The 27,098-nt window shown below is 31.4% G+C and overlaps 3 protein-coding genes across 4 annotated transcripts in view; 1 reads left to right on the top strand and 2 right to left on the bottom strand.

Annotated features, from left to right (window-relative positions):
* Positions 1-14,631, bottom strand: part of LOC119840367 (myosin heavy chain 95F) — a 35,679-nt gene extending 21,048 nt beyond the window's left edge. Inside the window, exon 1 of one of the 2 annotated variants that reach the window (XM_038366953.1) lies at positions 14,412-14,631. The gene's annotated coding sequence lies outside the window, so the exon portion shown is untranslated. The remainder of the gene's footprint in view (positions 1-14,411) is intronic. The other variant, XM_038366954.1, reaches the window with a different exon arrangement.
* LOC119840368 (myophilin-like) lies at positions 10,479-11,228 on the bottom strand. Its single transcript, XM_038366955.1, has one exon. The coding sequence runs from the start codon at positions 11,058-11,060 to the stop codon at positions 10,497-10,499; it is 564 nt and encodes a 187-aa protein (XP_038222883.1). The 5' UTR covers positions 11,061-11,228; the 3' UTR covers positions 10,479-10,496.
* Positions 14,632-17,830: 3,199 nt separating the features above from the next.
* LOC119840373 overlaps positions 17,831-27,098 on the top strand; it is a 23,998-nt gene continuing 14,730 nt past the window's right edge. Inside the window, 2 exon segments of the mRNA XM_038366964.1 lie at positions 17,831-18,056; positions 26,504-26,692. Coding sequence (XP_038222892.1) covers positions 17,882-18,056; positions 26,504-26,692 — 364 coding nt within the window. The 5' untranslated portion in view covers positions 17,831-17,881.

The following is a 27,098-nucleotide window of genomic DNA, read 5'->3' as shown; positions in this document are numbered from 1 at the left end:
GCTACGGTTAGGCAAGATACGCAGGTTCGAATCCTGCCTCGTGATCAAATTTTTTCTATTCTTTCAAAATTTCTCACCTAGCGTATATTATTTCGCGTATATTATACGCATTTTTTATTTATTTATTATATATTTATTTGGCCTGCCTTACACAGCCGGATTTACTCTCTGAATAATTCAGAATCTTATCCACAATATAGAAATGCACAATTTCACCGTTCCTCACACACATTCTGTTTTTTTTGAGATTCTTAATTTTTCAGATTGATCTGACAAAATGTCCCTGACGTGGGTTCCGAATTCCAGACCGAAACATTTTGCGTCTGAATTCAGGCGCACACAATTAAGATTATGAATCGTCTGAGATGTGCTGCAAATTTGACAGCAGATAAGAGAGCGTGTTATGAGTGTCGGATTATGAATTTTTAAAGATATGTGTGAGGCACGCTACCGGAAATCAAATTCAAAATTTAGACAGGCATTCCGGTAATGTAACGCCAGCCTTATTCCTTCTTGTCTTTCGTTATAATTTTTATATTTCACAAAATGTATATCTTCTCTATATATATATATATATATATATATATATAAAATTCTCGTGTCACAATGTTAGTTACCATACTCCTCCGAAACGGCTGGACCGATTCTCATGAAATTTTATTTGTATTTCTGGAAAGTCTGAGAATCGGCCAACATATACTTTTCATACCCCTAAATGATAAGAGTAAGACAGAAAGCGGTTGCCGGGTCAGCTACTTGTATATATGAAGGTACAGACATATACTTACATTTAGTTTTAAGATAAATAATGATAAATGTCAAATGAATCATCTTGAAACGCTGAGAGCTATGTAAGGACATCTGTTTCATACGTCATTTATTTGTGGAGACGCACGTAATTCTATTATACAGCATACTTATAAACTATTTTCAAAGCATTTTATGATGTTTTTATTCCGAATCGAACAAAGTAAATTATGCTGAAATTTAATGTTTTTTTTTAATACCGCATTTTTTTTTTTAATAATCGTTGATTGCGACCAGAGTTTACATGTGAAACCTTCTTCATTTTATTATTGTCTCAAATAATAAACACAAAATTGTAAATAAACGAAATTTATTTATATCCTCTCCAATATAAACGAACTAGGAGCAAAGCTCATTTTGCTATGTATACAATATATATATATCATAATGCCGGCGAGCCACTGGCGAGTGACAGACGACAGTGATTGTCGAATATCTCGTGAGTCAGCGATTCGCTAAATTGCCATTGGAGACCTTTCGGGTCACTGCGATTTTGCGAATTAACCCTGTTGTTAAATTGGGTCTGCCTTGGGCGAGTCTGTTATACTAAAGCTCTTTGCGAATTTATATGTAAATTTTATGACGATGGCCCACTAAACTTGGCAAGTTATATATCATATTATGTTTGTTGTGTTGGAAGATTCTAAGGACATGTATTATTATCTTTGGATATACCAATATTAAACCAAATTATAATGACGCTATAGATGCAGGCATTTAAGTAGTAAGAGGTAACAACCATAAGTTCTTAAATACCATTATTATGTATTCATATAGTGTTATGCACTTAGGAGTATTATGTAAATAATTAATACACAATAGTCAACCTTAACTATTAATACTTCAGACGTTCGTATACGTTGCTAATTTAAAAAGTAGATTATAAACTTCTACCCCAGTTACATATGGCATAGAGTAACATGATGCTAAGGGGATTAAAACGGCTTAAATGTTGATATATCGTTACGTGTGTAGGTCGGAAGTAGGTAATTTTTCCTTTTGTATAAATTCTAAAGAAACAAGTTGATATACACGTTTTCCTACTAAGTTTTATATTATAAATGTACCATGTCTCAAATCAAATTGTGTATTAAAAAACACGCGATAGGAGTATTTAAATGACACAATTGCTATTGCATTTCAATACTTTCATATTATGAATAAGTTAAATTTTATTTTAATATACAAATGGGTCACACCAAACGGTTAGGGTATGCCGTTAAAGTAACGAAGTGGTATTCATATTATCTTGTTATCTTATCGACTCTACAGAGCGAGACTAAGTATATTTATAGGCAGATACTATGGTTTATTAAAGTTAATATTTATAAATCTTTCTCAGATATAAGATACTACAATTTGAGAATATTTATCTGACAAATAACAACTATCATCAACTGTATAGTTAATATTGCAAAACGAATAGAGTAAAGTACTACATTTATACAGTTGTATTTATGTTGTACAGGTAGGTATAAAAATTATTTCATTCTAAATGACACGAATTTTTCTTGCATTTGGTTGCAACTTAAATAAAGTACCTGGATGACCGAGCTTTGCTCGGTATTTTTTTTTTTTGTTTTTTTATAAATTGTGTTTTTTGGAAATTATATTTAAGTACGAATAACATAATAATAAAAACCCACTATATACTTAATTTCATGAAAATCGTTGGAGCCGATTCCGAGATTCCAATTTTATATCTTATACCTTTAAACGAGCAATTCTTGTATATATATATATATATATATATATTATAAGTTAATCTATCTTAAAAGTACAGCTGTATTTAAATTAATCTATAAAATGACAATAAATACATATAGGCCAGACCAAGTCTAATGATCTGCTTAAGCAATTACTATAACGGAGATATTTTCATTAAACAGATTTCTCGATCATAAAGCTAATACGTACTCTGAGGACACCGTTTTGAGGTCGGCTGCAATTAATGTCTATTTAATCTCACCGACATATTTTACTTAGAAAGTGCAACGAGTTTTACATGGAATAAATATAAACAGTTTATTGAAAGTCATGTTTTAATTAAAACACAATAAATATATTTTAATAAGATTGAAATTATACAACCTTGTTAAATTAATATTAATTTCAAAACAATTAATGAAGGTAAAGCAAACCTTAATATTATACTGTATATTTGATACTCAACCCTGGTATAGCCTTGTTTTACGCAAAGGGGTTTTTATTAGTCTTCGTTCTGCTTTCTTTAAACTTCTTCAATTCTAAATTTAAAGAGTCCTTCGCTGAGAAACTTCTTTGCTTTGAATGCTAAAGTTTTATGAGAGTATTTGAAGACTTCGTCGTCTATACTTCATAGAAGAACACCAATATTTAACACTGAAACACTACTACTGAACACCATTACTTCATAGAACAACGATACTTCATACTTCATAGAAGAACACCCTTAATAGCGTTGTTTCTGGATCGTCATCTCTTAAAAACGTCCAAAGCGTTTTGTTGTTCGCAATTCTTTTACGCTTTGACACACAAACATTATAACGTAAAAAAAAACAATCCATACAAGGAAACACCTGTTACGCTACACCACTTTTTAGCTCATACAGCTATCAATTAGTCACACTCAATTAACTGGTTATGAAAGTATTTTAACACGTTTATTAAATTGCCATCACGTGAGTTCTCAGACATTATAATATGATGTAATAAATTTGATATGGAGCCTAGGCATTGTGGTACTTTAGATTGTCTATTTTGGTGTGATCCCGCGCTTTCGCCAATTCTTATAACGGCCGAAGCTATCCAAGTTCATGTCGCTCATCCCAATCGAAATGAAATTTTAGTGGTAATTGTTTTACCTGATTATATTTGCCAATTGTCTTCGCTAGTATAAGACAACACGTTCAAAGACAATCATTTAAAATGAAATATATTTTAAACGCTGTGATCATAAGTATAATTAGTTTCAGATAATTACTATTCATATTTTTTCTGAATAAATAACAGCGAAAATGGCAGGACATTCATAATTGAAATAACAAAGTGATCATACAGATCTTTTTGAATATGATTCAACAAAAGTATTGTATATATATATAATTGATGTAATATATGCACATATATAGCCAAAATATCAATAATATACCTAAGTAGTAAGAGCTATTTACTATTAAAAAAATCTTGTTACAAAAGATAAAAAAACAAAAATAAAATTATTTACTAGTATTAAATTCTCGTTTTCAATATTAATAAACAAAATGAATATCATAACGTAGATAGAACGTAAGTATGTAACCAGTTTTTTTAATTGGTAATTATTTTGTAGTTTATCGACATCGTAAAATGGTAACACACTTGAACACAGTCCAATGCCAAGGATGAACCGTATTTGGTTATCGGAACTGGTTTGCGCCGACCACTCAAAGATTTGACCCACGCAATGCCATGTGAAACGGTATTTTTATGCAAAAACATCACTTACGTATGCATACATCGCATAAGTCCGATTCTTAGTAGTTTACTTTGTAAAAATGATGAAAATTCACTTACTATAGATATACTATTATCCTTCGAACTAATAGTTGTGTATATTTATCCAATACATATTCAAATCCTAAAACATTATCTTATCTAATTTCATAGAAACTCAAATACATAAAAAACAAATTTATCTGTGTCGAATCGAATCTACAAACTAGTTAGGCAGCGAAACGGAACTGCTTTGAAATTTCCGCTGACTTTATGTTTTTTTTAAGCATTTCAAATCGTGTAACCGTCTATTCATACTATCTACCTACTTATCTTTTTATTACATCACAAGAGAAAAATTATCGAGTTACTGACAAGAAGAAGGAAAAGTTTTACGTTGCGTCATAATATACAGCACCTAGACTTATAACATCCAAACAAGATCTAAATTATCCTCAACCGGTGGCTATTTTTCTTCGGTAAACCATCATTCATAATAATTAAAACTTCACCGTCTTATAAATCTGCCTACAGAACTAATTATTAGTCTAGGCCATATCTCATTCCAACCATGTTTATTCGATGAATAATTGTTGTGTGCTTTTGTAACACCTGCTGAATTAAACTAGCAGAGAAGAATAAATTACATAGACCTATTAAAATTAATATGCAATTGCTTTTTTGTTAGATTCAAACCTCGTCCTATAGGGTAGAAAATAACAATGAAACCGTAACCACTGCCGGATCCCGAGAATATAACAATTCATTTTGTCCCCTGGGATGTGGGGAAACGTGTGACGATATGTAATATACGTGTATGTGATGTATTTTTGTTGATATAACATTGTACGTGTACGTGCTGGTAGTGTCCAACCGTTACCCCACACATCTACACTTATAAGAGCAGAGTACTTCATTAATGAGTAACAAACAGGGTTTTAATTAGAGCTTGAATATTGCAATTGAAATCAATAGGGTCAAATTGAGATGAGGTTAACGAATAAATCATCGCGGGGAACATCAGGGCCATATTAATAAAGTCCCCCATGCGAGGATGTGTGACGAGGTACATATGAATGACGCAGGTGCAAATTGCAAATGCATAAGAAACCTCAACTAATTGCACCAACAATAGCTAGGTTACTCCAGTCCTTAGTTCAATAAATATCGCTATTGCGGTATATACTAGTCGAAGGCCGCAAATCCCTATATCTAATATTCCCATTTCATTCGGAGTCTAAAGTCTATGAATCAGCATATTTGGTAACAATATCTGCTCAAAATGCCCGCGGTACAGTTGTGACTATAAAGAAACTTTGACTTTTCAGAGGTATTATGTATTAGTTGTAATAAGTATTCTGATAGTATTCTTATTTCTTGTTCCAATAAACAACAAATAGATTAAATAAAATACTTTTCCATATCAGTCTTTTAATTATCGTTATCTTTGAAATTCCTCGTATATTGTTAAATGATTCGATTGACGATATCAGCTAATAAGTAAGTTATAAATAATGCATTGATCGATATACGATGACTGCATTTTAATTCCGGTAGGTAAAGAAAACTTCCAGAAAAAAACAGCCTAAGTAATCGTGATAGAGGAAAACGAATAACAGCGGTAAAAATATAATTAAAAAATTAAGAAGCACTGTAATGGATAACATAAACAATGATTCTAGATTGTGTAACTTGCATATTACGAGTGAACGTACATTATTTAATCCTGGCGATCATAATGAGGATAAACTCATGGTATTATTGTATAGTTCAAAGTTGGCCAAACTCAAGTTTAAAGAGGCGGTTACATAAAAACATACAGGAGAAGGTAATACAATTGTGTTAAAAATCGGATCTATTCTTCATATGAGCACAAAATCCCAGTAGATTATTGTAAATAGGTGCAAAGACTTGCTGCTTGTAGTGGCACTTTCGTTTTTCAATACACGAAGATTAACTGTCTCATTGAAAAGAGACATACACGTTATGTAATATGAAGTACGATAGAGAATACTGCATTCGCCTTTTCGAAGGGGAGTATAATGGATACGTAGGCGGTATTATCTATTTCAACAACACCACCACTGTTCCACTGTATAACTTTTCAAGAGGGCTGTACTTAGTGCAATACCAGACACTGTTTGTGAGTACAGGGGGAAATATACGAGATCGTTTGACAAAGCACGGAGCTATGAAAGACGATATTAAATACATTCGCATTTAAAAAGTAAACAGTACAAACAGAGAAGTGCTAATTTCGATACTTATTTATGTTTAGACAGCATAATGAATGATGATTTGCTTACTTTCTAGGCACATAGTGTAAAGAATTACACAGAACAATTTGTTACCTAGTGCAATTTCACGGAGGCATCATGAATTGCTCACAAGTGAGCTTTCACTCTGTTCACATTTATAGCACTCACATCCTGATATATATTCATTGGCATATTAGATTAGAAAGTCAGCCATAATAAACTTGATAAAAGCAAGTCACTATAACTATCTGATATCGGGTCCTTTTATATAGCTATTACGTTATTTTAATGGTATCTACTATTTGTAGTCATATCAAATTATTAAGTCAAATGTATTTTAAAGGGTATTTACGGTAAACTTTAATTTTGCAAACAAATTAACCTAAGAAGGAGATTATAACAAGATAATTTCCCTTTTACTAGTAGGTATCTGCATTTGTCTGCATTGCTTTAAATATAAAATAATGTTGATGATTCTGCTTTACACAAAAAACAACAAGGAAATAAACTAAAAAAAAATTATTTAGTAAGAGTTTTCCCCAAACACCAAATTGCATATTATCGTAAATATAGAAGGAATCAGTAGAACTCCATCAATTTAAATCGTTAGATAAAGATTATACTCTATGTTTAGATACCTATGCAATTTTATTATAGCATCCGATTACTGCAACCAAGAGGCAAATGTAAATACCAATTTGATTAGAAATGGCAATTTGCGTTAAGCAAGTTTCATCAGCGGATGTACAGCCGTTAGTGGAAGATAATCTCGGGCTGATTGAATAACGGTTAACGAGCCTTAAGGGGTTTCGAAATCGAATGGCTAAACGATTTTTTATTTATAGACATTTTACATATAATAGTGTTATTGCAAATGAAATTTATATAGGTGTGTATTGAATACATGTTCTTGATATTTGGATATATCTGACCTAAAACAATGGATGAAGGACTTTATACGGTTTTCCCAGTAGGCTATGTAGACTAAAGTCTATGGCGAGGCAAATATGAGGTCACATTTGCCTTTGATTTTAAATATTTTTCAGACACCCTAGAGTATATTTATGTACGTAATTATTTTAACTGTTAATAAGAGTGTATTATACACGGGGTATTTCGCGTTGATCGTGTGCAAACGGATAAAGCGGATGTAGGGCAGGAAGCCACACCAATACAATCGATATTGCCTAACATAATATAGTTCTTGGTGGTAATAGGTTGGGGTTTATGGAATTTAGTAATGTCGTCAACGATATCTTTAAATAGACAATGAATATTAACATGAATTACTAACGAACAACAGCGCACTTATATTATTTTTTACATAATTTCTCATAAATGCGAGTGTGTTTGCTTGTCTTTCCATGGAGTTACTTTATGGTACGGATTTTGTGGCTTGAGAAAGTTTGGAGACCAGAAGTAGAGTAAACTAAATAAACTATTTTTTCCCGCAGTAAAACATCCGATTCCAATGGGATTTTTCACTACAATGCGCATTTGAATCACTTCGAAAATTATAAATTCCAATTGAAAGCGCTATACTAAAATGTGAGTGATATGATGACAACTTTAATTTTCTTGGCTGCACGAATGAAGCCACGGGCAACAGCTATAAATATACGAAGCTGTAGAATTTAGTATCTTAAACTTCATAAACCCTAGAAAATCTTGAAACTAACAATAAATAACAAAATGATAAGATGAAAAGCAAAAACGCGGTTATAACTGTAACGGTAATAAGAGGTACATTTATTATTTCATAATAGATATACGTATGTTACTTTCTCGCTATTATTTTTTTTGTCAAATCATTTTCGATTTTAAAACATGACCAGTAAATTTACATACACTTTCCAAGTCAGATTAATAGGCATGTTACGTAGTGATTAGATGCATCGTAGTATTTCTTATCTTATTCAGCTATAATAATTTCTTTGATCATCACTTTCACATTCAAATTTCTCTAGCACAAAGAAAAAAATATTGAACTGTATTTTTTTTAATACAATAAACGATATACGGCGATCTATATATTATGTTCACTATCTAAGTGTTATTGTTATGAGTTTGATGTAAATGAATTCAGTAGAGATGATGACGAAATTAAATTTCCGGGCTTACTTCCAAAAACATTTATTATCTCTACTCGAACTAACTTCGGCTCAGGAGTTTAGATCTTTAGGCTTTTATTGAAAATAATTTTGTTTTTTAACAATATACTAAAAAATCTTTAATTACGTCACGAATCACGACAGACAAACTGACGTCCCTGTCTTATACAGGCATAATGGATAAGTGTGAGTAGGATAATAAATTCAAAACCTGGTTAGGATATCCGTGCTTCCGTCGACTAGCGAGGCATGACCATTGCTTCCGGCAGGGTTCAAATGTTTTGTTTACATCGTTTTATGGTATAGCTGACTCATTAAGCCGAGTCCATTTTGAACCCCTTATTTGAACAGCCGTTTGTCTTATTTAAATAATGCTATAAATACTGCAATGTAAGCATTTATAATATACCCACACGTCATTGCTTTTTACCTTCGAAAATTACGTCATTCGCCTTTGAAATTGTTACAAGCTGACACAACGATTAACCTAAGCATTTATGTACCTAATGATTAAGTAACTTATGAGGTTCAAATTAAAAAATGAATATATTTTATTTACATTAAACTGCTTTGCAGTATATCCCGTATTTTAATAATTATGTTATTAGATTTTATGTCTATTTATATCAAACCCAACCTAAATGGGGTTCAATCAGCCTGTCTACAATCGATAATAAAAAATAAGATATAATTTTATAGTAAAATTTGCGAAACCCAAAAACAAGGTACACATAGGAACAAGTACCAACGCATGTCCAGTCAGCTTGTCTGTGTATATCATATAATAATATTATATACAACCCAAGATAATACTTTTATTTATCAATTACACCGCAGTTTGCGATAAGCATCGATAAGATAACATAACAATAGTCTTGATCATTAAATGCACTTCATGGAATTTTGTAATGGTATAAAAATACATTTCAGTAATAATGAATCATACGACATTGCATCAATAAGTATTAACTAGCTGTGATCCGCGGTTGAAACCGCGTAAGTCCGTATCCCGTAGGAATATCGGTATAAAAAGTGCCTATGTGTTATTTCAGTTGTCCAGCTATCTACGAAGCAAATTTCATTGCAATCGGTGCAGTAGTTCTTGCTTGAAAGAGTAACAGACACACATATATATACATCCATCCTCACAAACTTTCGCATTTACAGTATTATTATTATTCGCGAATAGATGTCAGGAAGAGTCATAATAAATTGGACTACTCAAACGCCTCCTATATGTTAAAAAAGTAAGTTTAAGTCGATAAAACACGAATATGACATTTTCTAAAAAAAATTCCTAGCTATATCGATTTATCGCCCCCGAAACCCCCCATATACTAAATTTCATGAAAATCGTTGGAGCCGATTCCGAGATTCCAAATATATATACAAGAATTGCTCGTTTAAAGATATAAGATACCGTCAATATAATATAATGACGTATGAACCGCCGTGTAATACCCAAATACCGCATAGATCAATAGATGGTGTCATGACGTCGAATGGCGCAATTTGAACCCATACATTGACCTTCTCCAAACCTGTGTAATATAATGTGATAAAAGAATTATGTTAGGATATTAGGGTAAAACACATGATTAAAGTAACATCTTAATTTATACAACAAGAAATTGATTAAACATATCCCATAAATCAAAATTACATGTATTTTGTAGGTAAAGGTAATAATAATGTATTTTTCCAGGTACAAGTCTCTCAATAAAACAACGATGTTATCTTATCTTCAATCGGATAATGAAACCTTTGCAACAAACCACACCTAAATAAAACAAAAAATACATTTAAAGAAAATATAAAATGGTTTATTTTATTAAAATACAAAAAGTTCTTAGATTAATCAATATTTTTACATTTGGCGTCTATTGCCGAACGAAATACCCGATTGCTGTCCTTTGTTTGTCCCATATTGCAGAGAAATAACATTTTGGCCGGCTTTCAGTTGCTCTTCACTGAATTCTCGAACATTCTTTTCAGCTTCTTTAGGCCCAAAGGCTGGCAAGCCATAATTTCCCGCTTTCCTTCCTAACGATTGCAGGCAAATGATAACTGAATATAGGTTTTGTTTCTCCCACAGATCGATTGTCTGGAATGTTTCTTGGGGGGGTACGCCTAACTTTACAGCAGCTTCCAAGAATGCATTGATGTTCTCCATGCACTTGAAAGCCATGGATGATTGATTGATTTTCTTGACGATACCGTCTTGGAATTTATTGACTAGCTTGCAGAGCAGAGTTCCATCCTTGAGTATCTCATAAAGATTATCGGCATCGCCGGAGGTGTTGATATCCTCACCTGTGACTTGCTTCACCCATTCGAGAGTTTCGAAGGCGATATCGTTGTTATACTTGCTATTGATCCTAGCTTGAGCTTCAGCGTTGATGCCGGCTTTTCCTGCGCGGAGTTCGGCCATGTTTTGTGTTGTCAGGAATACGGACGCTTAGACACTGAGCTTCTTGTGATAAGCAATTTGGTATCGGGCTGGTGATATAGTGCCATGATAGCGATTATTTATCGATATATGAGTATGACTATATTGTAGATATACCACTTTATTGAGCAGAATAAAAGATTACGTGTTGATATTATATTGATAATTACTGATATATAATTAATTTAATTTTTTCTCTCTTAAAATTACAATGTATGTAGGCATGTATTCTATTCTATTTAATATTCGTACTAGCTGACCCGACAAACGCTGTTCTGCCTTACTCTTAACATTTATGGGTATCAAAAATAGATGTTGGCCGATTCTCAGACCTAACTGATATTGAAACAAAATTTCATGAGAATTGATCCAGCTATTTCAGAGGAGAATGGTTACTGAAATTGTGATACGAGAATTATATATATATGGATTTTTTGTGTCTAATCGTTATATAAGTTGTATAAGTTTATTACTTATATTAATTAATATTGATACATGTATTATTAGATAAAAATTATAAACCTAGTATATACTTTCTAACCTACCACATCCTTTATGATATTACTGTATACAGTAGGTTATCTGAAAGAGATCACTCTTATAGTGATAAGGTCTCTTTCTGTAAAGATATCTTTTAAGGTTTCTTATTTGAATATTTAGATTAGTATAAGTCCGCCATCCAATCATTGCTGAGATCTGAGTGATCTAAACATATTTTTCTGGCAAGGTAAAAATAACAGAATTATTCCTTTAGCCAGAGACCCCTTGACACGTTAAAGTTACAAGTTGCAGATAGCTTCTAGACATGAAGGTTTTTTTATCATAGCAGGCATCTGGCAGTAGTATGTAACTATTTCATGTGGTATCTTCTCCAATGCAAGCTGGTGGCTCAATTTCTGTTACTCCCATATAATATCACCAAGCTTTGCTTTGTTTTTCTTTGCCAGCAGAAGGTAGTCTAGTTAATAATTATTATATAAATACATTAAGAAGTATTACTTGTAACAGTTACTGTAATATTTATCACTTGTCTTGATACTATATATGGAGAATGTAGTTAATAGTGGTAATATTTCTTTAAGTAATTATTTCTGATGTAAAAGAAGTTAAGAAAAATGTTTAGTACAAAATATTCGTAAAGTTTTATCCATACGTATTTATTAGATTCTTTGAATTACATTTGTGATGGAGATGTCTTAAGAAAAAAAAAGTATATTTTAGAACAGCTTGATTAGCTCGTACGAAAGATATTTTTGGACACTAAGTAATGTCCTTTACAAATAAAAGTTGGAAAACCAGAGCATTATCTTTCAATCCATCAAAGAATGTTTAATATATATATTCATTGCATACCTATTTCATTGTTCTAGATCAATTAAAGTTATTGTTCATCATCTGATTACATTTTTATTGATAATTTCATGATCAAGATAATAAATGACATTCAAATGTACGTAAGTAATATTTTTGTTTTTAGCTTTATATATTTATATATTTTCACCATAACGTAAGTAATATTGTAACTGCAAATTTTTTATGGCAATAAAAGTTCATCTAACAAGACATAATTCTTAAATAAGTGTAAGTCAATTGGGTCTACAACTTGTTAATTAATTAATCAACTAGGACAAGGCCTAGACAATGTCTATTTAATGCAAGCCTGCACAATTTGGTGGAATTAAGATATCAATATACTTTTGTAGTATGAAAATATAGTAATATATAAAGTCAAGTCACTTAGAGAGGATATATATCAACATTTAAAACATATTTCTAATACACACAAGAGAAATTCTAGTATTACTTAAAGCTTCAGAAACTAAAATAAATATAATAAAGTACTTTATATATATTAAAAATTTGATATAATAATATAATTGACTTCATTGTTTCACTTACTCTTATACTGAGTATACAAAATTATTTAATCCTGGAGATCATAACGAGGATAAAACTACAAAATTTTAATTAAGTTCAGCTACAGTAGGTCAAAAATGAGTCTAGCGTTGGTTACACACAAACAAACAAGTGAAATGAATAAAAGTGTGTTAAAAACACAGGCTTGCATTACTATTGCTATTAGAAACACTATGGCCTTACTTAAATGAATATATACAAAATTAGACAGGCTACATGAAAAACATTTGACCTTGTATTACAAAATGTTGATAAATTAACATTGTTTCCACCAAACAATACAATTGTAGCACAATGGCCTGTGTTAAACAAAGAAATAGATGCTATCAAATTACCTGATAATATTATATAGATACTGGTAAATTCTACACTGATAAGTGTAAATAGAAATAATCATACAGAATTACTTTTGTTTTTTTAGATGTAAAAACAGATTTGTAAATTTGGTATACAATAGGTACTTTTATTAATGAATTAAAAGGTGTTATATGCCTTATGTATATGTGTAAAATAAGTTTCAGAGATTGCAGTACGCTATTTCTAGAACTTCTTAACTAATTTCGAAAATACTATCAGCACTAGAATATGGTTTGCTTCTGAGTGTCTTGTGTTATGTTAATAACAAAATACTATAACTAAATCTTTAGAGCAAGATAAAAGCTATTGGACAACCTTAAGCCAATGATTCTAGTCTTGTCAAATGTAAAACAATCAAAAATTTTATTTGTTTTTTGTATCATACAAGATTCTTATTAGGAAAAATAATTTTTAAAAGCTGCTATGAAATGGTATTAAGTACATTGAACAAAACTAATTACCAAGACACATATTTTGAATATCTTAATATTAACAGACCTTAAATGTAATGACTAATTAGATAAGTTTGTTAGAAAAATGATTAGTGTCTAATGTTATATTTCTGAATGTGGTTTTTTAATTACCTTTTGATAATTGATGTACAAAGGATTGTAATATTTATGAATGTGGTGAAATGTCTGTAATTTTTGCTCTCAATAAAAAAATTACAAACGATATCTTCAACGAATCATTATGTATTTTAAACTGCTATAAATAATTTGATCTTAAATGGTTATATTCATAGAAAAAGTAGTTTAACCAATAATATGAAACTGAATGATTACTGATAATAAATTATCTATTGTAACCTTCACGCTTACTTTTTAACAATTAAAAAAAACTTCTAATAAAACCAATACGGAATATAAATAAATGGAATTATGGAAATTTACAAAATATTTACATGTTTATACAAGTTTACGCACCAAAATTGAGCATATTATTGTATAGTCACACGTAGGTGATAGTGATGATCATTTTGATAAAGTATTTCACAAGTAAAATCTTTTGATCTAACTTACGAAAGTACCCAACTTATCTAAAATTTTGAAAACTCACCGGAATATTCTTTTGTCGATTATATATAATCACAGGCCACAGTTGATTTTAAAATACAGCATTCATTTTATCAATCCCGCACAAAAACACCTCACTTTCACAAATTAATAAAATAAAACTCGCACTACCTAGCAATAGGTTGACTGCGCGGCGAAAAATTGTTGTCAATAACTTGACAAACACTACAAACAGAAACAGCGCCCAGCGGAGGATCGTGGTAACTACGGAATATGTATTCGTTCTGAAACCATTCTCTTTCGTGATTGGTAACTTAACATTCGCGTCGCCGCATTTTGATTGGTTCCATAATAGTGTAGTGCCTGATATAAATGTTTTTATATCGATATTGAGTTTTATTGAAGTGAAACTTCTTTAGAATCGTTGTGATTTCAAACCTGATGCAACGGAAAAACGACAGGTAAGAGACACAAATACAAAAATGTGTAGAATGAAGCCGGCAAAGAATGAGACAGAAATATACATACTATTTTATTCATTCTTTTGTCGATTTACTGAAGTTTCACTTCTATCATGTGTGAATCGCACACACACCTTTTTTTTACATATTTCAATAAAACATGTTTTATTAATAGAATCGATGTATATACAATTACATTGGCATATCTACGCGAAGGTAAGTAATTTGTGCTATTTGCATATGAAAAAACTTTTGATAAAATAATAATACAGTTTAAAATTACAATATCAACATTGCAATATGCATTCCATGAATTGCTGCAGCGAGACTAAAATAGAGAATAATTCTGTTTTACATTCACGTTTTTATTATACTTTATATTTATGTGTATTTTCAATTATCAAGAATAGAAAAATAGCTTCTGTGATCAATTTTAGAAAAATAAAGGTCTCTCACTAAAAGAATTGACTTAAAAGTAATGTCTGTATAATATATTTATCGATAATAATTATTATAGGTTCAAACAACACTAAATGTATACGTCAGTGTGGGTTCCGTTCTAAAATCTCAAGTGTCAATTATAATGTAAACACACAGTACATAATATTATATTAATAATAAAAAAATAAAAAATAAATGGCTATATGATTTCATTGTGTTCTTGTTAAAATCGAAATCTATACCACAGGATTCAAATAATAATTACATTCTTTGAAACAATTGGTAATATTGAATGCAACCTGCTTGATTTTGAGAATAAAGCTCAAAAGAGATATACTTTCCTAACGCTCTTACAGAAAACGTGTTTTCTTTCTTGAAGTGTCTATATAAAACCTGACGACTTTTTTTTAGTACCGACTAAAACCCTTGTAATAAATAAAGTTGGCCGCCTTGTTATAGAGTCAATATATTATGAAAGGTATGTTTGATTAGGTATGTATGTTTGTTTGAATGCGCTGATCTCGGAAACTTCAGGACCGATTACAAAAACTCCTCTCACCATTGAAAACCCTGAGAGCTATAAAGTATGCGGGTATGTGTCATTTGCGAAACCAGGGCGTACTGGTATACTATCGGTTGAAAACGAGAAATAACAAAAAACGTATAATCATAATGCGAAACCTGATATTGGTATTTACTATTAATTTTTTTTTTTTAGTTTTAACGATGTACTTAAATGAACCTTTGAATATTTAATTACAAAATTGCGATATCTATCTGAAAAAATTGTTTCTTAAGAAGTATAAGAAAATAGGTTGCCATAGTATAGACGGTCGTTGTATGACCGTCTGTTTTTTTACCCGATAAGACCCAATTTTTCATTTAATCTAATCCAATAATGTGATGTTCTACAGCATCGTCATCAGAATATAGGAGCTATAGCATAACCGAAGCACTGTTTTGCTATGGCTTCTTTCACATCAATCTGTAGCTACATATTATAATCTCAGGTAGCTATAAAAAGGATAGGTGCAGGTTATAAAACAAAAATATATAATAAATATAGAACGGCAACTACCCTTGGTAAGCTGCGCTCTTTCACTTACACCACAGATAACATAATATACTAGTACTTTAACAGGTATATTACAGATTTTATACAAAATATCTACATTAGTACTCACTCTTCAATTCTTTACTGCTTTGTAACGTTATATCACGTTTTCAATTCAAATAATGACGGGTCCCATGACAAGGTAGGATTTTTTGGCAAAATTTAATTCAGTCTTAGGCCTATTCCATTTATCATTTCTTCGGGATCGTGAAATGACAGACATACTATACACTATTGATGGTGCAACTGCACTTGCTTGCTTGCTCTTTATAAAACTTGATGGAACCGAAGAGCTACTGAAATAATTTACAGTTGATACATTCGCAAATAACCGTTCTCTTGATATAGGATATCAGTTGGATAGAGATGGATTTTCATAAGTGACAAATAAGGATTGCCTCTAGGAACGCTCTTCTATCATGAGATGTATTTTATGAGCTACACCCCTTACTACAATGCTTTAATTGATTATTGAATCACACAATGAGCAATAGATAATTTAAAGCAGTTTACCAGAAGCTATTTGCGCCTTTCTCTTAAATATATAGTAGCTTTCGTACGTAGGCGACCAAAGACGTAGTCGATTCATATAATGTAGTTACAAAAACAATTAACAACATTTCTTTTATATGACGTACTTTGCATTATAGCTATTTCATTGTTCTTGATCAATTAAAGTTATTGTTTATCGCCAGATTACATTTTTATTGATAATTTACATGATCAAGATAATAAATGACATTCAAATGTAAGCAAGGAAGATAGTAAATGCAAACTTTATGGCAATAAAAGTTCATCTAATAAGACATATTCCTAAACAAGTGTTAGTCAAGTGGGTCTACAAGTTATTAATTAATTGACTGGACAAGGATAAGCAACTACTGAAATCAGCGCTGCGCAATACGCGTAGCACATGCTGAGTAGTTCCCCTTTTTAGCATCGATTAGTTATAAGTCCACCTTTCTATTATGCGCTCGATACCATTATGTGGTGTTAAATAAACATTCTCTCCTTTTTTCTAATCGACCAAATATAATACATAGTTGGCCCATATTGTATTAATGAGTTTTTCTTGGAATTTCATCAGTAGTAGTGAGGTGAACCTATCACCTACCCCCTATCCCCTACCGTCGTACCTTTATTAGGTGTCAATTACATATTTGAAGCATTGGTTTAATTAAAAAGTATGGAAATAAAATTGAAGGTCCATTACCGATTTAAAATGTTATAATACGTTGTGTGTCGGTGGCTAACAGAACCGTATTAATTATAATGTCTATTTATGGGTAACATAAAATTGCTCTAATGAACTAAATTTACAAAAAGTACTGGTAACTAATAATTTATCGGGAAAGGTTGAGTGGCGAGTGTAAACAAAACATTGGATATCTTTGAGCGTGAAGTTCATCTAAATGCGCATGCGCGGGCGGCGGGCGGCGGCGCGGGCGCCTGCGCAGCGGCAGGGCGGCGCGGCGTCAGTACGCGCGCGCCCTCGCCATGGCTCGGTGGGTGCCGGCCTTCGTGGCCTTCCTGCTCGCTACCGCCGCAACCGTCTCCGCGCGCAAGTCAACGCCCAAGAGTCAGCAGGACCACGAGCCTCGCATCGAGGAGGTCACCGCCAAACAGCTCGAACGACTCCTCGACGAGAAGGACTTCGTGGCGGTCTACTGGTGTAAGTTGGCACCCCGCCAGCCGGCAGCCACGACGCCGACGGCCATCCCCGCTCGAGCGTAGAGGGTCGCTTTCCTACCGCGATATTTTAGCGAACGTTATGCAACGGAGACAATAAAACCCGACCCGACCGCGCCGTCACCTAAAATGGCGGCGGGTCTTTCCACGGTTCCACCACCAAGGTCGCCGGGCGCCTACGCTCTCAGCCCGGCTAAAACTATACCAGTGTATGCCGCATGTTCCGCTGAAATAGATTTCCATTACGCGATATTGGCATTCCGACTATTTTCGCTTGTCGCCAACTCTTGGGCCGTATCCGTTGATCTCTTGTTAACTTTTGAAAAAATTCTATGTGTGTGTGTTGGCAGTTGTGAATGTCGTTTCTAATGTGCTCTATTTATAAACTTTTTGTCGTACATATTATTTCCTCGATTTAAAGTATCCAAGTCACATATTGAGCTTGTAATAGGAGTATTGATTAACAAATCAAACGCACCTATAATAGCTTTATGATAGATTTTAATTACTTCCATTATCCATCACAAACCGGAGGTTTGATATGATCCATTATCAACATAAACATAAACAAAACATAAAAAATAATTTCAAAACATGTAGAGAAGATAAACATTCCATCATAATAGAAGTTTAATCTTATGATCATATATTAGCTTAACAGAGTTAACTAAAACAATTAGGTACTTTATGTGTTATCGAAACGTACGCACTTATTATAAAGGTGTTTGAAAGTATCATTTAATCTATTTAACAGTGAATATTTGAAAAAAAGTCCACAATAAATGTTTTAATTGATTAGTCAATTAAAATTTACAACACTTAAATCTGTCCAACAAACCTTGCTTTAAAAATAGCAGTCACCTAGTATAAAATGTTAAAGAAAAGACATAATTACGAAAATGTATTCGTGTAAATGTTGGGCTTGGAATTCTTCCAAAATTGTCGTATGTTATCAATATATTTCTTTGATTAACGAAAATCTCAACAATTTCTGATTAGAACGATTTTTTTGAAAGTTTTTTTTCTAATGAAAATTATAATCAAGGTCTAGAAATAAATATCGAATTTACCTATTTGTTTCTGAGTACATCGATGTTACTTTTTACGAGCTTCATCAGACATAAATAAAATAGTTTCGTTTATAGTTCATGATTTACAAACAGAATGACGTCTGTGTATAGTGAATGACGTAGCATACGCAGACGTTTGAAAGGTATTCTGCATCTCAATCTTGCATTAATTGCTTCCTTACAAAATATTAACAAAGAAACAAAAATGTTCTTAGGTAAAGTTATTTATAAACTTTAGCTGTTAATCAACGTACTTTATAAAAAACCAAGATCCCAAGATTTCGCTTGTTTTTCCAAGGGATTGTATTAGGATGAAGTCTCTATTTCTATGGTACATAAGTTTTTATTAAATGTATTAGATGGTACCAAAGAAGTAAAGACAGTTTTGAACTAAAATTTGTGGTAATATAATGCAAAAGATACATTTTATTTCGCTTGGAACATTTAGTTCAATATTTTAGGTGGAAATTTGGTATGGTTCGAAAATTTTCAGTCATAAAATACAATCTATAAATTGACTTCATTCATTAATAATGTCTTAAAACTACATTTGTGATCAGAGAGATTTTAATTGTTATTTTCTCGTTGAAGTAGCCAAAACTTTTTTATCACCATGAGCCCATATTTGTTATCACAGCAGGGGCGGTCCTGGTATGAGGGTTCAGGCCCAAAATCCACCAGGTTTGGCAAGTGCCGGTAGGCAGATGTCACATGTCGTCGGACTTTTGATTCTTCGACACGTTGGTTTCTTTACGATGTTTTACTTTATCTTTTCAAACAGTGGCTAGATGAATAATTGTGCAGATATATTGAAAAATCTGTTTATTTTTCTCACGTTCGTCCGGTCTCGAACCCGCGACTTTTCGATTCATTCCAAGGTCCTAACTATTGAACCACCACTTTCCACATTGTTAATATATTAGAATTAACCTTATGGCGTAAATGAAATTTCCTAAAGAGTTTGATGATCTTGTTATTTTCCAAAAAAACGACAAAAGATTATGTGCGAATTTTTATTGAAAGCTATTAGGCATTTTTAATTTTTTAGTTTTATAGCATTGAAATGCTTTCAAAATTTCTCAGCTATTAGGCACTTTTTTAAGAAACTTATAAGGGTAATGCCTAAAAAATTCAAATTATTTCGATAAAAATCATTGATATTCATATTTTCGTAAATAAACGTATGTAAATAATGGTTTTGCTCCTAATTTCAGAAATTGACTCTAATTATTTGGATGGAATTTTTTGTAAGTTTATATTGGTTAATTTATATGTCTGAACGTGCTTTTGTTATAGGTAGCATACCGCATAATTGCACAAGTTTTAAAATTATAGATGTCATGAATAAAGTTCAAAAATAATAAATACTTACTTATTTTTGAATTGCATTATAATCATTATTTACTTTATAACTTTATAATCATTTTTGATAATGCATAAACTAATATATATATACTTATAGTACTAAACTGTGTAGTTTAGTATTTGCCTGTCCAATCCTAATATTTTAGTTTCTACTAGGCGGAGGGAAACTTCTAGGGAAGGACGTAGGGATGATTTAATCTTAAAACGATTGCCTAAAAATCTATTATCGGTTTATGTTTAGCATTAAAATATTTGCTTTAAATTTTAGTATTTCATAACTAAACTATCTTGCATAAAAGCATTTAGGCAATCAATAAAAAAAAACTTTTTTACTCATATAATAACCGTTTCTTGCTATTATTGAAATTACATAGTGTTTAATACAAAAGTCTGCATACCTATCGTCATTAATAAATATTCTTAGTTCTTCGAAATCAAATATTAAATGAAGTATAATATGTAAAGCATATTAACTGTGTCACTGTTTACGTAAATATCTATTTCAGTGATTCTCCTTGGGTATTTTTGAGCAAATGATTCAAAAGACGCCGATTTAAGTCTCACTTCCATAGTCGTGACTTTGATAATAAAATTAAATTTTTATTGATTCTTGCGTCAAAATGTAAACATATGTTTGGTATCAAAATATGTATGAAAAATACTAAACTATTTAGGTAAACTACATAAGTATCTTGAACCAAGAATAATTAGTTAATCATATGATTTGGTATATGGTTAAAACTAAATAAAACTGAAACTTACGTAATTAAGGAGAATGATATGTATAATATATCGGTCACCGTGTTGTTTATTTAACTGTAAACCTTGATAAATCTAATTTTGTCCCATTTTACATTAATTCTTGGAATAGAATTAGTCTTACAGAACTTCATGAATCATGAGAAATAAGTTCAATTTAAAATTAAATTAATCAACTTCAAAACCATTTTTGTGGTTCCAATGGTGGTGATGGACTTAAACAAAAATTCAGAGATTCAACTATAATTTTACAGTCTCATTATGCTTTAGAGATCCGGATTAAAGAGCATTCCTATAAAAAGAGTGCATCGCTATTACAATCATAAAAAGAATGAGCAATGAACATGCTATTGTTATTTCAATTGAGGTAAATTCATTGTTTTATCAATTTTACCCACGATTTATAGTTTTGAATTGTAGGTTGATACAATAGATATAGGTTTTCTTTGCAATAATTTAAGTAGTTAATTTCGCAGTATAAATGACGATTATTTTATAAAAAATCGCCGACAATTACATATAGCTAAATGAGCTTGTGTATCTTGAAGTTTTTAGATAGCTAATTAATTTTTAAATGTACTCTTAAAAAAAGGCTTGTTAACACAACAATACACAGCATACATTTTTTTAACAATAAATGCCAGATTTTATGATTACTAATTATAGGAAAAAATATAACACAATACGAGATCTCTATCCAAATATAATAATCGTACTAAGAAAATAGACAGGTATGACTATATATATGGAAGTTCGAGAATTTTTTTTCCTATATTCATGACATCTAACGTAAGCAAAGAAAAATAAACAACAAGTTGTTGTCGCTCGTTGAAAATGTTCATTTCAATGTAAAAAGGATTATTTGAAATGACATAGAACATTCTAAGTTTAGGCATAACGTTGTAAGACAATTTGTCTTTAAATAATATAACTACATAAATACAAAGCAAAAGTACAAGTGGGACTCCTTCCTATGAATAAATCGAAGGTTTTGTAGCACAAATATTTTTAGAATAATAACGGTTGTTGTTTTGACGTTTGACAATGAAAACCATAGAAACACATTTTTTTGCAAAGTAAGTAACACAATATAGTCTCAAATTTACTTTTTAAGTTTTCTTTTTCAATTATATTCGTAATATTGTCACTTTCTAAATATAAGATTCTTATTATCGGTCTTAGGTTTCATTTGTATATAGAGATACAGCACAAAGCTTTATTTGTAAAGGCAATTGAATAAGGCCTGGAAATGTAACTATCACATAATAGACGCCGGGTATATATATAACTGTTGCAGTGAACAGTGTATCCATTCATCTTTCATCTTCATAGTTTACTTAAAAGGTTTAACTAAATGGTTTATTTACTACGATACGAATTCAAGTTCATTATCTAAAAATTAATATTTCTCGTTCCATATATATAGTATACTAATACCTATAGATGATGAATCATTCACCGATTGCTTTGTAAAGGAGGAAACTGTGGCCAACATTTGCTGTGGTTTGACTTGATAGGTGTGGTAACATGCCGCTAAAGACGATTTTATATGTTGTAAAACAAACTTCTGCGGTGACATTGTGCGGTCTCACCAACTAGCTTTGAATACTTTTCCTACATTTTACACTATATTATTATTCATGCTTGTTTTACGAGTATATTACAGACTGGAGGATTGAATGTTTAAAAGGTGATACATGTTCCACTACAAGTTCCTACGTCAATTGTAAATCTAATCTTCTTTCCAACAATTTTAGGACTTTTGTATTAGGAATATATTAGTTGTTGAGTACTACCGATAATAAATCTTAAACAGGCATGTTTTCTCTTAATTTTGCACTCCGGTGATCAATTTTATTATTATTTTTTACATCAGTTAGATTGAACTTAAGAAAAAATATGCAAACCACATAATTAGATGAGGGATGAGTAAAGAGCTTTGTTTACAAAAATATACATTCTCGTTACTGCCCTGCAAGCTTGTCTGTGAAATCATAGTTCAATATTTGATAGCGTATCTATCCAACGATACTATGACAAAAAGAGACTGTCTTGCCACAAAAAATATGTATTTTTTTAATTTCCGAATTGCCGAATATCCCGAAAACCCGCAGAAACCATAATATTGTCCATTCAAGCCACCCCATGCCACCCCATATGCTAAGTATAATTTTTCGCCGGAGTTGTTAGTAGTCGTAGGAACTACGATGTCCCTAAAATTTTATGTAATCTACACAGAAAAATAGGTAAAAAGAAATTCTGAGGCAACAAGGTTTGTTAACAAAACAAGACAACCCTTTCTTTTCAGAGTATTTTTGGGTTTTAACTTTATTATGTGTTTCTGTCTTAACAATCCAATTAATAAACATTTTTAGTGCGGTGTTGTTTTTTTATCTCTTTGAGTGCAAGTGAAAGTATCTATCTCTCTAGATATTCAGTTCTCATTAGATCTTGTGCTGCAATTCAGCTACTACATTTTACAGAAACACTTTAGTTTATTGTACATCATTTTCATAAAATATATTTTTCAGTTTATTTTTAACTAGCTTTCTGCTCGCAGCTTCCCCTGCGTAGTAGGAGTAAATTTTCGTAACATGGTTCTGGTTTTCATGGGAATTAACGGGATAAAGCTATCTTTTCATCAAATTTCATCTAAATCGGTGTAGTTTAGACGGGAAGAAGAGCCAGACAATCAGATTTAGTTACATTAATTTAATTAGCATTAATTAAAAGATGATTTAGAATTTACACTGACTTTACAATTGTGTTTTCTTTGCTCTTTCATCATCACTGGTTCGTAGGAATCAAAGCGTTTAAAAATATGTACGAGGAAATTCGTATCGCCAACGTCGACAAGTTTTTATTTGTAGACTAATTAAAATAAATAAATACTTAATGCTACGGGAACCTTGCCACATAGTGAACCGCATTCCGTACAGATCAATTAGTTTTTCTAGTGATGAACAAACAGGAACTGACAAAAATGTTAAAAGCAATAGCTTTCTTGTATGGTTTTTTGGTTATTTAAAACGCATAACACGAAAAAATAGGCATATTTCACCCTTGCTTGAAGGAGACGAAATATCTGTAGTTTCATGATGATAAGTAAATTATATTTTTTTGTTTAGTTCTTTTCTTGTTCGGCTTCAGGACTTACACAATTTTACAACTCGAAGTTAGGAAGAATCAATCAAAAAATGTCAATTTTGTTTTAAAGTTACAGAACTTTTGGGATATTAATTTATTTATGTAGTCACTTTGATACTGTTCAATTCAGCGATTTTTATTATCACTTTTTTATGCGTATTAAACTATAATAAAGTAATTAACTTAATCTTTTATAGAATATAGACACATGCTTTATAATAATAGGGTTTTGAAGACTACTCGTTGACTGTTTAAAATATGATATATAATTGTGATCAGCTATTAATAGAATGTGAGACACATTTATTTAAAATTTTTATGAAAATTTGAATACCTAGAAATATAATGCGTGATATTTCCTACACTTAACATTTATAAAAAATATGTGTTTGTTACTCTTTCACGCGAAGACCATTCAACGGGTTTTGTTGATACTTCGCAGTGATTTAGCTTTTAATATACCAACTCACGTGAAAAACTTTCAATTACAACCGCTTGCCACAGCTGCTATTTACCTGCGTCTCAAAGACTGCACAACCTCCGACTTGGTGTAACACCGTAACGATTACACTAAAGTATGTTACAGTCGTAAATTGGAATCGCTCGTGCTATTTCTTGTTTTCAATGTTTATGAGTTTATTTTCTCAAGAATAGCGATGGCGTTTAAAATATCATTCGAGTTCCCAACAAACCAAGAGGCTGGCTTTAAATCTTTTTTATTTCTCTACTAAATATTTTCGAGTTAAAATAGTGGTGTTCATATTTTCAGCATTGTTGATTTGAGCGAAATTTAGTAAGGTTTCTATAAATAACTGTTAACTATCTGTTAAAAGAGTTTAAGTTGCTGCTTATGTGAATTTCGAGTGAAAGTTACTAAAAAGCTCAGTTATATTTTATGTAGAGACGATTGCATCTATATAACGTTATTATGTTATATTCAACAAATACCTATCTTATCTCAACTAAAGTTATAGGATAGATTTCATGGCGTGTTTGGTTGAAATTCTTTCACATAAGGATAATTCCATTTACTTATTAGTAAAAATCGTCAATAAGTTAAAATCCCTGAGATACAGCTAGTCTCTAATTATAATCTAATTTGTCATTGTTTTAAAATCAATTTAAGAAAATAAATGGACATTCCTGTTTGCTCCTGAAAATATCGATTAATAAGTAGGTAAATGATATAGATTTTGTTGTTTTCAGCAGGCATTTTATGAGTATTTTTTACGTAATTAACGTATTATAAGGTTCCGTTGAACATAATACACCATCGGCGGAACACCCTGTGTAATGATAGTTAATTCATAAGAAACGTAGAAGTTAGTTCGTATTTAACACATTCGTGTGAATAGTGTGGTGAATGGCGAGGCAAATAAGGGACACGATTGTAAAAGGTGGTAAAATATGCATGTTCGACTATGTTGCGATCCAAATAAATTGTTCTTTCTGTCTTTTCTTCTCATTCTTTCAAATAAGAATAGGAAAGACGATTACCTTTATATCATGTGAATTACGTGCGAAATGTCATTTGAAAAATGCAATTTACTAAGAAATCGTTTTTGCATTTTAGCGCTGTATTTTATATTGCCAGATTTTTACACCAAATTTAAATACGAACGGTTTTGTTTAATTTGCATTATTTTGAAAAAACATCTACAACGCTATTTGCTTAGATCCTATCTTATCTACAGTTGGATCGCATAATAACTGTGTTTCTGTTATTATTAATAGTTTTGCTATTTACGCACAAAAAATCATTTTATTAAATTTCATACTCAATCATTTCTATATTGATTTACTTCTGTTAATGATTGGCCTATACAATGAATGAATGAATCCACAATAAAACTCTATTAGTGCGGCATGTACTCTATCTTAGTCACGAATGCCCAGTAGGTATTTTATTAAAGAATTTAAATAGGATGCATAAATTAGTATTATTATACTTATTGTAAGAAGTCGCCAATTGATGAACAAGTTAATATCTTTGGAAATAGGATTGTCATAACTCATTATATCGTAAAGGTAGATATAGTTTATTAGAATTTCGATTATTAATGATATAAGTAACATTTTCTTTCCGCAGACGCAAGAAGTTGTGTCACGTGCGACAAGGTTTTGGACGAGCTAGAAAAAATAGACGATGACACCGACACATTTGGCGTCGACTTCGTGAAGATCAATGATAAGAGGCTCGCGAAACAGCATGGTATCACGAAATTCCCCGCCCTCACGTACTTCCGTGAGAAGGAACCGATCATTTACGAAGGTAAAAGTTAAACAAACACTCTCACTGGCCATCTGTTCTAATCCAAAATAAATGCAACGAGATAAATTAGATACTATTAACCACAACGCAATCGAAAACAGCGGTACGCTTACTGAAATAGAACTTCAAACAGTACAATTTTTGGTAAAGTCTGTCCATACGATGAGACATACTAAATCGATTTAAATGACATTGACACGTTGTATATGTAGTAGATACTTGAGAAGATATGTCTGCGAGGTTGATGGTTTTGGCAACCGATCAGATTTAATTAATAAAACAGTACAGTAAGATTGACTGTAACTATGACTTAAAATAACAAATGAACTCTTAATGTGATATCTCGCTTTAATGGCAATTTAAAAGAGCTCTCATTAAAAAAAGTTTAATACATATTCTCTACATATACTTT

The sequence above is a fragment of the Zerene cesonia genome, chromosome 6 (genome assembly GCF_012273895.1).
Source record: "Zerene cesonia ecotype Mississippi chromosome 6, Zerene_cesonia_1.1, whole genome shotgun sequence".
Taxonomy (NCBI): Eukaryota; Metazoa; Arthropoda; class Insecta; order Lepidoptera; family Pieridae; genus Zerene; species Zerene cesonia.
This window is presented reverse-complemented; position numbering and strand designations above follow the sequence as displayed.

Coding starts and splice junctions, on each gene's coding strand:
- LOC119840368 (XM_038366955.1), bottom strand. CDS start 11,060: ATGGCCGAACTCCGCGCAGGAAAAGCCGGCATCAACGCTGAAGCTCAA.